This window comes from Dreissena polymorpha, chromosome 5 (genome assembly GCF_020536995.1).
Source record: "Dreissena polymorpha isolate Duluth1 chromosome 5, UMN_Dpol_1.0, whole genome shotgun sequence".
Taxonomy (NCBI): domain Eukaryota; kingdom Metazoa; phylum Mollusca; class Bivalvia; order Myida; family Dreissenidae; genus Dreissena; species Dreissena polymorpha.
The window spans coordinates 85,837,282-85,856,225 of record NC_068359.1 but is presented as its reverse complement, the minus strand read 5'-3'; the positions used below and the strand labels follow the sequence as shown (position 1 = coordinate 85,856,225).

At 33.7% G+C, this 18,944-nt stretch overlaps 1 protein-coding gene across 1 annotated transcript; it reads left to right on the top strand.

The window, feature by feature from the left end:
* Positions 1-13,224: 13,224 nt before the first annotated feature.
* On the top strand, positions 13,225-15,615 carry LOC127881121 (cytochrome P450 7A1-like). Its single transcript, XM_052428815.1, has 4 exons — positions 13,225-13,304; positions 13,677-14,593; positions 14,762-14,940; positions 15,118-15,615. The coding sequence occupies exons 1-4, from the start codon at positions 13,225-13,227 to the stop codon at positions 15,415-15,417; spliced, it is 1,476 nt and encodes a 491-aa protein (XP_052284775.1). The 3' UTR covers positions 15,418-15,615.
* The last annotated feature ends 3,329 nt before the right edge of the window (positions 15,616-18,944 follow it).

Here is an 18,944-nt window from a genome sequence, read left to right as displayed (position 1 = left end):
TGAACACATTTCGTTATTCTTTTTTTTTAAAGAGACACCGTTATCTGTCAATAACACATGTGTTACAAAAGTACAATTATAATAATATTTCAGTAATTGTGTTGAGTATTTATCAATAAATTACCAGTAGAGACTCGTTGAACGAGAAATCATATCATTATATTACTCAATACACATAACGAATGATAATACAATATTGTGCGTTGCACTATCAAAAGAGACATAGGGTGTATTTTACAAAGTATGTATCATTTACAGATTTTCTGATTTCAAAACATTTAAATATAAACATGCTTAGACGCCGAAGTACAATTTCATTTTTGCTTTCAAACAGCTGCTTTAATTTAAACATACTAGGTCTACACCAAAAACATTATTTTATGTATTGTTTGCGTAAATCATGATATAATGAACATTCTAAAATGAAGTGAAACTCGTCTTCAAGCTTATCACAAACAGTACATTTTCTATCTTCTAATGGGATACTTATGGGTTTATGCCACCTTCCAGACTCAACTTTTAGATTATGAGAAGAAACAATTATTCTAGTGAAAGCAATACTGAATTTTTGAACACTTATACACTTAAGAAACGTTTGAAAATCATAATCGACTACCTCCCGAAAAAACGTTGCTCGGGTCGAGTTATCCAGACGAGGGTGCCATAACTGGATATAACTATCATGAAGACGTTGCTTAAAAACATACATTAAAGTATCAATATCACCGACTCCTTGGGAAAGCCATACTTTGTAGAAGCCCATTGAGGTCAGTTAATCTCGGACTAAAGTAACCCAAGATGTTTATCAGGGTATATATCTGCATTAGCTTTTAACATATTATATACTATTCGAGTGTATGTGTTGTCATTGCTGACTAACAATTTTAACCAATATCTAACAAGTCTAATATATCTTTGATTTGCTAAACTAAACCTACCTAAAATTCCATATACAAAATCGTTTAGTGTGGAACGTTTAACTTAGAATAGGTACAACAAGTTTATCAAACAACTCTAATGTATGAAGTATAGACACATCAGTGAAATTCAATAAATAACTGTCTAATTTGAAAATTGTTTTCTGTGCTTTACTAGCTAACGTTCTCTGAGTTTCGCTAAAAGACCCACCTTGAGTAAATACAATACCGAGATAGGACAAAGACTTAACAATTTCAATATTTTCATTATTAAAAACAAACTTCAAATTTCTTGGCAACATTCCAAATTTTCTAAACACTATGACTTTAGTTTTCTGAACATTTAGTTCAGTTTCCATCTGTTACAGTATTCTCGAAATAAATCCAGACCTTTTTGTAATCCATCTGCTGTATCCGAAAAAAGAACAATATCATCAGCGTATAATAGAAGAAATAATTTTGTCATGTAAGTATCTATTCCGTCAAAATTGTTCAAAATCAAATACTCTTCAATATCATTCAAGAACATAAAGAAGAGGAAAGGTGATAGGCATTCCCCTTGTCTAACACCAAGCATACATGTGAATTCATTACTAAGTGTATTGTTATATTTCACACGAGATTTAATACCACTATACATACTTCTAATTACAGTAAGCATTTTACCTCGCACACCAATTTTAATCAATTTATACCATAAACTATTTCTCTCTACATAATCAAAAGCTTTACTAAAATCTATAAAACAAGAGTATAACTTCTTTCCAGTATTAATAACATGCGTAATTAAGCCATGTAAAACGAAAAAATATTATCTGTAGTACTCATACCGCTACGAAAACCTGCTTGTGCCTCGATATAAACATTATCTTGCTCTGCCCAATTAGTTAAACGATTGTTTAAAATTCTGGTAAATAATTGTCCAATAGTACTTAAAAGCGTTATTCCTCTATAGTTTTCAGGGTTATTTAAAACACCTGTTTTATGTAACGGTATGATATATCCTTCCGACCATGATTCTGGAAAATAACCTGTATCAAAAATAGTATTAAATAAAATATTCAGAAAAGGTAATACCTGGCCAATGCCATATATCAAAAACTCATTTAACAACATATCAGGACCTGCACTTTTTCCTGTCTTCAATTCCTTTATGGCAGTTGTGATTTCGATATTGCTTATAGGTACGTCGAGCTCACAAAACATAACATGAAATTCATTATTAACAAATCGTTCATTGAAGCACAATACATCTTCATCCGGATTGAAAAAGTGATCGTCTGGATTATTTACAGTTTTAAAATATGTTTCAAAAGAAGACAATGGTATATTTGGGGACTTTACATGTGAAGCATCTTTTAACATATTCCAGTATAGTTTAGCATTAGTACGTCTATATGTTTCAAGTTTTTTTGTGCGATCAATATTATATTTTCGTTTTGCAGATTTCAAAACCATTTTGTAATCTGAACGAGACTTAACTAACAAAACACGATTTTCATCAGTTTTAAATTTCTATACCTATTTAAAAATAACATGAAATCTTTTCGTTTAACTTCACAATCGTCATCAAACCATAAATTGCTTTTCTGAGGTGTTAATTTATCATTTTTCTTAGCTATATGTTTCTTAAACAAATTACCAGTAACACTATCTAATATATTTCCAAAATCGAATAAACTTGACTCAATGTCATTTTGATTTACATCATTTCTAGTCTTTATAGTCAAATCACTTAACTTATCTGCTACAACATCGTCACTTAAAGTACTAATATAATTTTCTTTTAATTCAGTATTCCATATATATTTACTGTCTATAGTTACATAATCACCACCATTAACATCATATACAGGTTCATGATTTTGACGATTAATATTGTTTTCATATACAAATTCAATTAAACAATGGTCTGATAATGGGTTGGGGTCGCGAACAACAAAGGATGTAAAGAATGGATAAACGGATTAAGATACAATGACATAATCTACAAGACTACAGCCTCTATGGCCAACAAATGTATATTTGCCGATGCCGGTGTCTTCACCAATTCGACCATTTAAGATTCGAAGTCCGGTCTGCTTGCAAAAATCAATAAAAGCAACACCGTTGTTATTAGAATGTCCCTTATCCTGTGAATATCTCGGATAAAATGCGTCAGCACTATAATCATCTGGCAGACTTACAATGGTTCATTAGTGTCGAGAGATACAAAATCAGGGTTATCAGACGTTTGGCTATTAAAATCACCAGACAGCACTATATTGCATTTGCCATTTGTACTATTATGAATGAAAGCAACAGAGTCAAGCAAGCGGTCAAATACGTTCCGTTCTTCAGCATTAAAACGACTACTGCCCTCCGGCATCACATAGCAAAGACCAATGAAAATATCGTCTGCTAAGTTAAATGGTTTACCATCAAGCCGAAGCCATAGAATATCATCTTCACTCTCAAAAAATAAAATGTTATCGTTAACAAAAGTACTTCTGATATAAATAACTATGCCTCCTGAATCACGTCTAGAATTAGCATGCCTGGTTCTATGTAAAACAAAATGGTCAAAATCGTCGACATTTAAATCTTGTAATTCGTTCGACCAAGTCTCAGTAAACATAACAATATCATTGTCATTAAAAACTGATGCAATTTCTGAACAGTTCAACTTATTACAGTTTTTAGATACAAGACTTTGTACATTCAAAAGTGCAAATCTAATGCGCACCTTCACCTGCGACCGCTAACCAGTGTCATTGTGGCTTATTGGTGAATTACTATCAGTTACGATAGTTTGAGTGTCAGTATTTTAAGTATTATTTCGTGTACACTTCTTGGACGGGGTATCTTGTATTGACTGGGATGCTGTTAACTGTGAACGGAGGTTTCTCTGCGACGAAGAAGACTGGTTCCGACGTTGACCGGGACTGCGACGTTTTGGTGACCTAGCAATATGGGAACCATTCACAGGTGCTTTCGGCTTCGCGCCATGGGATTTTGGCGGGGTAATGTTCAAAAACACTTGTGAATTGTATGATTTAGTGTTCACTGTGTCACTATTAGATGAGTTCGGGTTATTTGGTTTTAATGTCCCTTGAGTTGAACCCGTAGCACCGTGAACATATGTCAAGTCTAGAGGACCAGGTGTCTGTTGCTCACTAATGACGTCATGCACTGCTTGTCGCGATGTTACTACGTGACCTTCATCCATTGGGAATGTAGCTTTTCCAACACTGCTTGAAGGCATAACAGAGACGGGTTTATCAGCATGTCGCGGCGCTGATGACATAAAATACGGGGGATTGTCTACATTGCTGGTAGATTGGTCATCAAGTATGGGGAAATCAACTAGTCTTGTTTGTGATAGAGTTTGATTCCAATCCGGAAACTCGTCTTTCACAACTGTCTTTCCGCAAATGAGTTTTGCCGGATATACAATGCGTACAGATTCATTAGGGTTTGCCTTTTTGGTGTCTTTGTACAACGGCCATAGTCGTTTCCTTGCCTCGGAAATTTCTATGGGGACGTCACGGTCGATGGAATAACCAGGGAAGGATTTCAGTGTGTTGGCATTGGACAGAATATGCTCTACATCATTGTAGTTCATGAAACAGGCTATAATAGGTTCTTCGTGTCAATTTGCATTGTATTTGCCAAAAACTCGAACACACGCGTTGCACAGTTTTCATAGCGGGATTCAGAAATACCACGGAAGATCAAGTTATTTCTCCGCCCACGTGCCTCAAGATCAATGGATTTGTATGATAGTGTCTTGAGCAGATGGGATTGTTTGTTTGTTACATTACAAATATTGTTTATTTTGCCGCAAGCTAATTTCATGTCTTCGTGTGTTGAAGCAATAATTTCGTGGGAGCTTGCTTGTTTTACTTTTAAGTTCAAAATTTCATCGAAGATCATGGATAACTTCTCTCCTGTATTAGCAATCTCAAACTCTGAAAGGGGTTCTATAGTTAAACTTGAAGATACATGTTTGCGCTTTCCACTGAACACTAAATCGCCCGTATCGGCGTTCTCCATCAGTGAATATTGGGAAAATCTATTAGCCATTGTATTGAAGCTACAGTTTAACAGTTATACAGTTAAAAGCACAGCGAGTAAACTACTGTCTCCATTCAAGCGTGACGAAATTTCGCTCAGGGGCTAATTTTTTGTGCGAATTTCAAAATAATACCCCTCCCATTAGAGTAATTAAGAAGAATGCCAATAACGCTCTTATTTCAAATGTCATACTGAAAAATCGCTAACCCGTATTTGCAGATCTCATATCCACTTAAATCCAGCAAAATATATCCGATCACAAGCTTTTTATGTCTTTAAAACGCTAAAAATCTCCGGAGCAAAATATAAACGACCCCACCACCGGATGTCACGTGACTATATGTAGGTTTAAGCCATCGAATTAATTAAAGATTAATTAAACATAAAACAATAAACTAATTATTCTAAAGAGGATAAATGCGACACTAATCCTTAATATTTTTAATAAATATATATCAAACACACCTGATTTATTTTTATAAAGCTGTCTGTAAGCTCAACCAAAGAATTCAATTAATTATTTTGATGATACAACATGCAAAAGTGATAAGATGATTAAAAACATAATACGACGTGATTGCAAAACACATGCGTATACTCAACTATAGATGTGTATGTTTGCGTTTAATTAAGAAGCATTTGGACATGTAAATATATACGTGCATAATCCCCTTATTTTCTAAATGACCCCCAGTAAAAACGTTTATCGAGCATGAGCTTTACACTATTTTAATGCGGTGCAAATGCTAGGAAGCTAGCGGTACCATACTTACTTGATGCATGTTCATCAAAGCTCCCGTGTTTAAAAGCTTGTAATAAGGAAACTTTTTTATTTAACTTTTTTAAATATTTGGTGAACAATCTTTTTCTCATCTATGCCGTTTTTTTTTCCAAGTATTTTTGTCATCAAATGAGTTAATTGAACTATTAATCAATTTCACATAATTAAAATATGTTGGTCAATTAAATTATGCTTAATCAAGACTATTGCCAAGGTGAGCAACACGAATTGATCAATTTCGGACCCCGATTTCTTTCAGTTATAAATGAAGTAAGAACACAACTTTAATTACACCTCATGCATACAGGTATGCAGTAAAAGGAAATATATCTATTAAGTTATACAATATTAAAATAAACATCACTTTTTGTGCTCACTTTCGACCTCACTTTAAAGCATTGCATTACAAGCCGCAATGAATCAGGGTCAGATCGCGGTAAGTACAGGGATCTTTATATAATATAGACGTTATCGCGTGAACTAGGTGAACTGGAATTTTATTTAGACCAGATGTTAAATGAAGATATTCGCCGATATAATTATGGTATCTCAATAATAGATTCGTATAATGTGTTTTCAACAAAACCATGATACATATTATTTTTGATTAATTTAACAAGAATTATTCCACCATATTGACCAATGTATTCAGCATGAGCGAGGCGATTTCCGATACTGTAAATAATCGAATTGAATAGTAATGCCCGACAACCAACTCAACATGTTTGTCCGAAGAACGCGCGGATACTTTGCGTGTTGACTAACACGTTTTAATTTCACTTCCATTCTTCTTTTTTGTATCTATAGATATATATGTATGATCAGAAATATGTAATAATGTAAAATAAACCGCAGCTAAAAACTGCACAGACAAAGACATATGCTATCTTTGATTTCATTCATTAAATTCTTTACCTTTAACCAACCACAATCAACGCCGTATATCTTTTTAAAGATATTTCTTGTTTTACTTGTATTTAAATGCTCAAATGCGTTGTGCAGATATTTCATTAAAACAGGGGCGTCGGAAGCAAATTGACATTGGGGCGGCGGGGGGGGGGGGGGTAGTTGAAGGGGTATCTTCTCAAATTAAAGAATCAAATGGCGCATTTTTGTGCGTATTTATGCCTAAAGTCTGACCTAATTCACGCCTATTCAGGCATATTCGAAATGACAAAATTTGTGACAGAAAGACAGATGGAGAAGTAATCTCTTTATGTGGCAGTTTGTACTTTGTTGCAGGCGACACAACAATAGGGATCATGTTGGTTGAAAGAACGTTATTCGGGATTTTTGTCCTGAAATTCCGTTCTGGAAATTTGAAATTCATTGCTTGGTTTGGAGTAGACATATTAAAATGACGCAAAAAGTGGTAAAAAATTAAATGATTTTTTTAGAATTATCGATTTACTTTGAGTTATTATAATAAATTCAGGTATCTTGAGGTATCTTAAATTGTGTGATAATTAAGGACTATTAGATATCGACACATTTGTTTCATATCATACTTTCCTTTATATAAATAACAAGAATCAAAGGCTTAGATCATACCGCTGCTTTAAAGTGATTTTTTAACACGCTTTATTTATTTTGCTTTGTTCTCATGAATACGTCGTTTTTCCGACGCTGCCCGAAGCCAGTCTCGCGTTCACTCGTTAATGTTCGGATATCGTGACCGGAAATTAACACGACATATATTGTCGCATAAAAAATAACGAGAGCGCCGACGGCTTTGATAGTCCATAAGAAAGATACCGGGAATTCTCTGCTGAAGTAAATATTAAAAGGGCAGTTAAATGAATGAAAATCTTAAAGGCTATCAAAAAGAAAAAAGAATGCGTACACAAACATGAAACAAGAAGTGGTGAATATTAGTGTAACATAACGCACACAAAACGCACATTTGGGGAATTGTTGGATTTATATAATTATCGAAATTTGTACCACATTTCATAAAATCTTAAATAGGCAGCCATCTTGATCAACAAATCAATAGCCTCGGGTTATAATTACCGGACACGAATATTTGCTTACCTTATGTGTCAATCTTCGGCCATTTCCGTATGTATTCGTTAGGTTCCGTTGCATACGTCATATTTATGTTGCAGACACGTGACTTTATATGACCAATCAGAATTGTACATGTAACAATTATCAATGTTTTCGTTGTTTATATTTATAGTAATAGGACAGTTTTACTTGAACTGCCGAACATACAAATCGCATTATTGCTGGCTTTCGCGGATTGGGCCCGTTGCGGGCTTCGCATGTATCTTGTATTTGACAAACATTTTGGAAACGTTGTGTTGTGTTAATAAGCAGAAATAAAACGCATAGAAATCAGAAATGGACCTTGTCTACGTTTATGTATGTGTTATGGTACAATTACAAACCATCCTATTTCAATCGGAAAATCAAACGTGTATCAATGGAGCTTGGTATTTTGCGAGCAAGTAAATGCTCGGAAGTTAATGCTATTTCTGATTGGCTCGACGGTTATTTATGATATTGTTTTACTTAACGTTATTATATATCACTACTATTTACGAGACTGAACGACCTTCGGAAGCTAAGGTCAACGTTATATCTTTTATTCTTTGTAAGTACATGAGCCTTGTTCTGAGAAAACTGGACATAATGCATGCGCGTGAAGTGTCATCCCAGATTAGTCTGTGCAGTCCGCACAGGCTAATCAGGGACGACACTTTCCGCCTAAACTTGATTTTCGGTGAGGAGGGACTTCCTTGAAACTAAAAACACCATAAAAGCGGAAAGAGTCGTCCCTGATTCGCCTGTGAAGACTGCACAGGCTCACCTGGGACGACACTTAACTCACATGCATTTTGCCCAGTTTTCACAGAACAAGACACATATGTATTCATCATACCGTTACGATCGCTTCATTTTCATTTTATCAAAAAGGAACGATTCGGTGTTGTTGTGTTGATGTTATTGTTGTTATATTTACATACTTTGTTACATACGCAAAATATTACACGCACGCTGTATGTTTGAGAAAACGTTCTGCAGAATTTAATCTTGATTCAAATTACTAAAATAATTTATAATAGTTGTCAAAATAATTTGCAGATTTGTATCAAAATACTGTAATTTTGATACCTCTCTTGTCGCCCAAAATCGCAAGGTTAATGTATGCCGTCTCGAAGTTCAACGATATTACAGCCTAGAAAAAACTCGACAGTCTTCTGAAAGAAACAAGACAATTATTTATCTGTTAATACGATACTATCTGACAAGTTCTCATGTACGCGCGATCACATATTTTTAATCATACTCATATAATATCATTGACACTGCTTGGGACAACGACCGTATTAAAATAGGCATGCTATTTGCTCGGGCAATGGTTTTTAACCGAAGACCCGAGGGTAAATAACCCCATTAGTCAGGCATGCTATTCGTTTGACGTTCTTAGAATTTAAGGCAGCGTAATTTGTTACCAATACAAACATGAGACTGCTGTGCATGTTATATTAAGACTTATTACTGTTAATTATTGTGTGATGATGCTTATATGCGCCGTTCCCACGTTGCTTGGATACATAAGTGGGGATAGCATCACCAAAAAGTCAGAATGATAACGCGAACAATTAGCGTGGATGTTTTAATTAACAATTTACCCAAGCGTCGATATTTAAGGAGTATATCATCGACTGTAGTTACAGTTAAATAGTTAAATATAGTTAAAGTTAAATAGTTCTATTTAATGCCCACTCTTTTTCGAAATACCTTTGGTTCACACAAATGTGTGCCACATTTGGATTTGAGTTGCCTATTTTAATACTATCCGCCACAGCAAAACGTGTTAATTAACATCAGCATTAATCTATTGTTTACTACTGGTTTTCGTGGGAGAGAATAGTGTACCGGACCAAAGTAAATGGACGTTCCGAAGTTTGATATGTTCATAAATCTATGGTCTTTCATGTGTCGATGTGTGCGCAGATCTCCAATTACTGAAGTATTTTGAACATAATTGTTATTTTGCACCTGTTGTGTCAACAAAATAAATGTATTGTTTCTGATGCAATGGCAGCTACAACGTGTTTCTCTATATTGACCGTAAAATTACCACTCATTTGCGAACGCACGTCTCTTCATATTGACCACCTCGTATGTGGAACAATTTGAACATTCCCGTTTCATTGCTTCATCGGTAGTCTGAAGAGTGGCTAGTAAAATGTGTTCCCAATTAAGCCAATTTGCTCCTTTACTTAGATAGGTCGAGAAAATAATTACATGTTTGAATAGGACTTTAATTTAACTGTAATGGGCGACAATACTTGATAGTCAATATTTCTGATTTTCTTACACAAATGCCTTGAATATTTTATAGGTATCCAGAAACAAACAGCCCATTACGAGACCAGTGTCTGTTAGTCTAAGATGCCACCCACATCACCTTTTTGTCTCAAAATTCCACTTATGTAAAAAAAACTACTTGTTCTATGATCACATCTGACCTTTTACTTTTAAGAGGACCCTTTACCTTTCAATGGGATATTTTTTACGTCCCTGAATATAAGAATTATAATGTAAATTTCATCTCAATCTATTTATGATAAAGATTCAAAACAAAAGGTTACTTAAAATAAGTATGAAAAGGTGCATGCATACTCATGTATTATGCGTTCCATAAATGTATTCAAATGCATTTTGCTAGCGTTGATATTTGGATTACTAGGTGTTCGTATACTGTCTTCGCGGAATGCTTGTAAACGAAACGTTGCAACAAACTAAGAAAAAAATACATATGTGACTAGAGATGACAATAAATACTACTAAATTTGTATTTTTTGCTGTGTATAACTATATACTAAAAGGGATCTTTTCACGGATTGGTAAATCGACAAAATTGAAAAAAGTTGTTTCAGATTCGCAAATTTTGTTTTAGTTATGATATTTGTAAGGGAAACAGTATTACTGAACATTTACCATAGTCCAATATAGCCATTATATGTATCTTTTGACGATTTGAAAACCTAAATATTATAAAGCGTTGCAACGCGAAACGACTGAATAATTTGGAGATTTTTGCTGTTGTCGTTTAAATTTACGAAACTACGAAGATTGCTGATATAAAGTATAAAGTACTTAAACTGTGTATTCTCGGCGGAATAGCCCAGAGGGCTAATGCGTTTTAATTTAGACTAACTCCAGGGGTGACTGGTTCGAGCCCGGGTACAGGCTACTTTTGTTTCTTTTTTTAAATTTTATTCTTGATTTTTTACTGGAGCTTTAAAGATCCAATGTTTACATTTATGAAAAATATAGCATTTAATGACAAACTTCAAAAAATGCCAAAATCTGTGAAAAGGCCCCTTTAAGTTAAATATATAAGCGCCACCCTTCTTTTGCGTGCGAATGTGACCACATCGATGCAGGTACCGTGTTGAAAAATATAGTTAAGCTAAAAACAACTAGCAACATATTAGTTAAAGTTGAGCAATATGTTCCTAATCAAGCGTTTCTATTGCCGTTATATCAGTATTCGTCATTTGTATAAAACACCGTACATCATACATATCATCTCACTAATTAACCCATTTATGCCTAGTGGACTCTCCCATCCTTCTAAATTGGCTCAATTTATTTCCAAAATTAGGAAATATATTTATTTCTATATTAAGAAAATTCTTCAGAAATTCCTGTAGGCAACCAGCGCAGACCCTGATGAGACGCCGCATCATGCGGCGTCTCATCTGTGTCTACGATGTTTGCCAAGGCATTTTTCTACGCGCTTGGCATAAATGGGTTAACATTTCAATCTAGAGAGAGTGTCACATTCCCCAAAATGTCTCGTACAACTAAGAGGTCCGATTCTTTCTGACTGAAATCAATTACTGAAATATATATATATGTACATTGAAAAAAAAGACGTTTAACTGTCAAAGACAATATCTTTTGGTAATTCTCAATTCCAAAATGAATAACGATTTTTTTCTTGTGCGAATGATTTAATCTGAGCGATCAATTAAGATTATTAGATCAAATGTTCCAAAGATCGCTTAGAGTAAACAATCCACTGGATTAAAATTAAACACATTATTTTGGATATAAATCGATGAGTCACAAAAAATACTTTAGCAATACCAAATTGATACGTCATATTAATACATGACATTAAACCTTCATATGAATTCCTATATATTGAATTGTCACATAAATAACGCTTTGATTGTATAACAGTTATGAAATAAAAAGAATCAGCCTCAACAAACTCGTTTTACAATATTGCACGCATAAATGCCACTAGAAAATCTCAAGCAAGATCGGTCTATCAACGAACTGTACAGCGAGATTTTATACGATACTCGTATTGGCTGTAAAACTAGAAATAGGGCGGAGCAAATTACAGCAAACTGCAATATAAAGAATAGCTGTTTACGATTGTGATAGTACACACACTAGAGCGAAACGCACGTGTTAGGATAACAAACTAAGCAAAAGTTAACTCAGAGCTTTGTAATACATTTTCAATCGAAAACGAATTTACTGGATTATAATATTTACTAGATTATAACGAAGCTGAAATGTAAGTGTTTAAAACCAGACGGAAACAGATTGATACATAAAATTATTATTTAATTAAAAAACTTATTTATAATGTTGTATCCTCATGTCAACCGAATAATGTATATGTGGAACGTGATTATTTAATATACCAACTTCAGAATTTGTTTCGCGTTAGGTATTAAACACTTTCCCACAGACAGACCACGTGGATTCTAGTGTACAATAAACATTGTATTGCTCCGTTTAGTCATAGCGTTCAAATTAAATTAGTTAAATCGTAACAACCGAGTAAAAATACTACGGACACGCGATACACAAGTATAATCAACGTCTATTGTTTATTGTTTTAAGGCTAGATGAAAGGAAAAACTAGTAACAGTAAACTGTAGTACTATCTAGCGCTAAATTGCTGGGAAAAAGTAGAGAAACGTTTCTTTTGAAGAAGGTTTTGATAAAAATCAGAACAAATATCATGGTGTCGTTTCTTAATGTGAATTAGAGGTAAAGGGATTTTCCCGCCTAGTGATCGTTAGTATTGTGTAAAACCCTCGATAATCAATTGTAATGTGGTTTAACACAAATTGCCCCGTCACCGGAGTGTTAAATATTTAACAAAGATAAAAGAGAAGATAAGATCTGAGAAATTCAAAATGCTGAAGTGTCAACCGAATAATTTGTTTTTTCGTTTTTCAATTTTGACGATGACTTCACTGATTAATTTCTGAAAAGCGACACGGAATTCCGAAAATGCATGGTGAAAGTCGAAGAGTTCTTTTTATGATTACTCACTGCTAATCTCTGTGACTTTACCAAGCTTTTTTGTATTGTAGTGACAACCCAACAATCCGCATTCGACAGTTTGAGTCTACCAATTTGAGATTCTTACAGAAACAGTTCCCGCAACACAGGAATCGTCAAACTCGCATCACGGAAATGGCTGCAGTCACATTATACCTCGCAGTGGCCGTTGTCACCTTATTGGTCATGTATATCAAATACTTCGGTAGAAAAAAGTAAATAAATATAAACTTCGGTAGAAAAAAGTAAATAAATATACGTGTATTTTACTAACATTAAAGCATATAAGAAAATATTATTTACAAACTGTTTAAACTTCATACTTTACCATTTAACTGATTTCTTTTATAGCGCATTAAAAAAATTACAGGTCATTTGTTTAACACTTTCGCATGCCAATCTGTCAACGTAAAGTAACAAAAACGTAAAAAAAAGCTAGAATTACTAGACGCGGCTTGTCACTGTTCGTGTCATAATCCAATTACCATACGAATAATGACAGTTTCATCAAACAAAATGATTTAATTTATTAATTTGCATGTTGCTGTTCACAAAGAAACTCATATGTTTTTTAATTTTCATTTCAGAAAAGAGGGTGAGCCGCCAATTGTCCCTGGACACTTTTTGTTTGGCAACGGAATGGCATTCTCGCAGAATGCAGTGGAATTCATACACAAGTCTACAGCGCGATTTGGAAAAGTGTTCACAATCCGTCTTTTAAACCAACACGTTACAATCATAAACGATCCTCATTCTTACGAACAAGTTTGTAAGGAAAGGAACTTTGACTTTGATGCGATACAAAAGCAAGTTAACAACAATGTTTTCAGTTTAAAACTCCATGATTCCAAGAAAATGATAAAGGAGGCTTCTAAGAAGGTCAAGGGCCAGTACTTATACGCCACCATGCAATTGTTTGCCCACCACTTACAGGAGGCATTCGATGCCAGCACGGAATCGACGCCTGTTGAGAATGGGTGGTGCAAAGGCCGTCTTCGAGCGATGTCATCAAAGACCATGTTCAAAGCAATCTTCCGCACCATTTTCGGCAAGGAGAAGCCTGATGATGTGTTCGAGCCAATGACCGTCTACAAAAATTTTGATTTGTTCCACAAGTACTTCAATTTTCTCTGGCTCGGACTGCCAATCAAGCTTTTCCCGAAGGCGTGTCGCGCCTTGGAGATGCTGGTACAGATGCCAACATCCAACGACATCATCAACAGGGACGACGTCTCGGACTACATTCGTTACAGCACACAGTTCATGAAGGCTAACGGACAGACCGAGGCTGATATTATTGGACACAATCTCGTCTTCTTGCACGTCAACTACAACACCTTCCGCGTGTCTTACTGGCTTATCTACTACTTAACTAAGCATCCAGAGGCTATTGGAGCCCTCGTAGCCGAGATTGACGATACAGTACGTGTAAAATCCGAAACCTGCGACGATGATTGCGACATTGAGCTCTCTATTCAAGATCTGGACCGTCTGCCCGTTTTAAGTACGTTAATTTCTCCATACTTTTTATTTTCATTTTTTAATCGTTATTGTAACCGGATCTTTACCAAAAAATAGAAATCCAATTCGAATGTGTTTTTGTTTAAATAATATGTTTTTATTTAATAATTATATAAAATGTTTTATATAATGTTAACATGTATAATTACAGACAGTTTCCTGAACGAAACTATTCGTTACACAAGCGGCGTGTTGATGGTACGAGCAATCACTGAAGATACCGCGTTCACGATGGAGGACGGAAGCGTCCATAATCTGAGGGCAGGGGACAGAGTTGCCATGTACCCGCCAGCAATCCACAACGACCCCGAGGTGTTCAAAAATCCTGAAGTAAGTAGCATTTTACAAGAATCATGTTAACAAATGTGAAAACATATTCGAAACGATACATTATTTGAAAAAAATGCTTTAACATATAAGTACACAATATTTAATTTCCATTCCGAAAAACCAGACTTATTGTTGCTTAGAAAGATGGCTAATGTGTTATTGTTTGTTTATTTTCAGGAGTTCAAATATGACAGATTTATCGATGCCAAATTTTATAAGGAAGGAAAGGAGATTCGAAACCCACTCCTCGCATTCGGTTCTCTGTGTCCCGGCAAGAGACTGGCCATGACGCAAGCAAAATGGTTTATTTTCAATTTCGCTCACCAATTTGACTTTCAAACCGAAGAAGGGCAAGCCTGTTGTCCAGATGTGAAATACTACGGTAATGAAATCTTACCACCCACCAATGACGTTGATTTCCTCTACAGACGGATAGAGAATCGCCGCAGAATCGAGTTCGTTCACGACCGGTTGTAACATTCCATTGTGTTCTTGTCGAAGTAAATCCCTACAGAAACTTACAAAGTGTTGTTTTGTGATCCTTTAAAGACATGACATAGTTTTCACCAAAATATGTGCATTGTGTTACTGTTCTTTCATTTCCACATGTATTTTTGTATACGTTTTTGCAGTGCCTATTTGTTTTTAATTTGGCATGTATTCTTGTTTTATATTATAAATATGTAAGCGAGATATTGTAAATGTGCTTAAGAAAGAATGTGTTTAGAAAATGTGAACTTCAACATATTATAAACATTGAAAATAAGTTAATATCAAATTCAAACGATAATTTAATTTTAGAACAATTAAATTATGCAAAACAATTATTATACGAATTTAATAATACTAAAATAAAAGGTTATATGTTAAGGAGTAAAGCTGAATGGATTGAGGGAGCCGAAAAATATACAAAATATTTTGCTAATTTGGAAAAATATCATTCTGAAAAGAAAACAATAAAACAAATAAAAATTGACGAAAACAAAATAGAAGAAAATCCTTTGAAAATAATACACCATATAAAAGATTTTTATCAAAAATTGTATAAAAAAGATAATAATATCGAGGAGAGCAGCCATTCGAAATTTTTTAACAACAATGAAAATAGAATAAATAATCCGGATAATATAGAGCATCTTACAGAATACGAATGTACAGAAGCCTTAAAAGATATGAAAACAACAAAAGTCCGGGTTCCGATGGTATAACTGCGGATTTCTATAAACTATTTTGGAGAGATATAAAGAAATAGCTAGTTAATTCACTAAATTATTCTTATGATAACAGAAATTCAAAAACAAACTCATAACTTGACTTCCAAAAGGAGACAAAGATCTATTAACTTAAAATAATTGGAGACCAATATCACTACTTAACTGTGATTACACAATAGCATCAAAAGCAATTGCAAATAGAATTAAAAAACACCTACCAACCATTATAGGCACAGAGCAAACTGGCTTTGTGAAAGGAAGGTATATAGGAGAAAATGTAAGATGCCTATCAGAAGCTATTGAAAAAGTGAATATTCACAATGAAAATGGGCTGATTTTTTTCTCAGATTTTAATAAAGCATTCGACAGTCTGGATCATGCTTTCATGAGGAATAGCTTAGCTAAATTTGGTTTTAAATCCGCAATTATTAATTGGATTTTTTTTTTTACAAAGACGTCAAAAAAAGTCATGCATAACAAACAATGGTCACTTTGCTGAATACTTTAGCATACAAAAAGGTATTAGACAAGGCTGCCCGCTGTCTCCCTACATATTTATAATTTGTATAGAATTATTGGCAAATGAAAAAGATGCAAATGAAAATATTTCCGGTATAAGAGTGAAAAATACAGAAATCAAACAAACGCTCTTTGCAGATGACGCATGCTTCCTTCTGGATGGATCCAGATTGTCATTTGAGACCCTTATTGCAACCCTTGACAATTTTTCAAAAATATCAGGCCTGAGATTAAATAAAAATAAATGCACTGTTCTGCGCATAGGACGTATGAAATTTTCAAACATTATATTCTGTAAATAACACAATTTTTCTTGGACATCGGAAAGTGCAAAAACGTTAGGTATACCATTTTTGAATAACACGGACGAAATGACCGATTATAACATCTAACCAAAGATTAAAGAGTTAAAAAATTGTCTCGCAAAGTGGCAATAATGAAAACTAAGTTTAATGGGGAAAACTACAGTTTTAAAAACATTCGCCTTTCCGAAGCTTTTATATCCTTTAAAAGTTTAAATAATCCAGACAATGAAATTATAAAAGACATAAATAACTCAATGTTTTCATTTTTGTGGGTTTATAAACCAGATAAAATCGTGAGAAACAAAATTGTTCAAAACTACAAAAATGGAGGACTCAAAATGATTTATCTCGAAAATTGTATAGATGCGCTAAAATCAAGCTGTGTGAAAAAGATGTTATATCAACCAACAACAAAATGGGCACAAATTTACAGTGACATGCTTGAAAATAATGGCAATCTCTTTATCTTGAAATGCAACCTAAAATCATCAAATATAGACTCTTTGAAATTGAAATCTAAATTTCTAATTGAATGCTTAAAAGGATGATGCCGCGCGAACTATATAGAAAAGCAGACAATAATAGGGAAAGAAATACTCTGGAACAATTCAAATATATTCCTATTGAATAAAACATTGTTTTACAAAACATGGTTCGATCGAGGTATTACACAAATAGAACATATCTTTAACTACAGGAACAAACATTTTCATACCTTCACAGAACTTCAAGAATTATATGATTTGCCCCGTTCTGATTTTTTAAAATACCACACGTTAGTTGGTTGTATACCAAAATGCTGGAAAGAAAAAAAATAACAATGAAGAAAGGTCATACGTGCCACCTAGTTACCTAATTAATAGAATCACACCGACAACAAAAATATGCAAATTTATAAACGAACTGTTAATAGAGAATACACATATAAAAAACAACAAACAAATATACAAATGGGAAATGCTTTTAAATAAACAGTTACATTGGGAATCAATATTTACAAATAATATTCAAATCACAATAGATTCCTCCTTAAGAAACGTTCCAGTACAAATATATGATGAACATTGTTCCCAACAACGAAAATCTGTTTAAATATGGCTTTGTAGAATCTAGTCTCTGTGATTTATGTTCAATGTCTGTTGAAACTAATATGCATTTGTTTTGGAATTGTCCTAATGTTCATATTTTTTGGAACAACATTGAGACATATATAAAATCCCAACTTAACATTTGTACTGATTTCAAATTGTCTTATGAATGTATTTCACTTTTTAATACTTTTATCAACAATAGGAACTGCTCAAACTGTGTCAATTTTATTGTATTACTAGGAAAATATTATATATTTAAATGCAAATATCAACGATGTCCACCATTTTTCCAAAGATTTTTGGAATATTTTAAATACAAAATAAAACTTGAAGAGATTATCGCAAACTGGACGGGTAAAACTGAAAAACATACTCAGAAATGGAATAATTTTGTGATTTAATTCTGTTTTCTTAAATTTCTGGGAAAAAAGAAGATAAATATGTTAATATATCTACTTCATATGTTTTCTACTTGTATACGTTTGTGTCCTTCATTATTCAAAACAAAACACCTTTTTGCATGTTCATGTATTCCATATGTATATATATATTTATGTACTTTTCCCTGTGTAAAATGATGGTATGTGCATATATTATGTGGTGAATAAAGTACTAAAAACGGAAAAAAAATGTGAATGTCATTATTTAAGTGTAAATGCGTATTTGAGTGTTCGTATGTAATATAGCATGTCAGCATCAATCACTGTTAAATGTAAAACGGGTAACGTGCATATATGCTAATAGTTTTGTTATAAGTGATACAACTAATACTGCATATACTTAAAAAAAAAGATAAACGAGAAACAAGCTCAGAAAGACTTTTTAATGATTTAAGGATTGTTATGAAAGTATAACATAGAACGTGTTATGCTTAT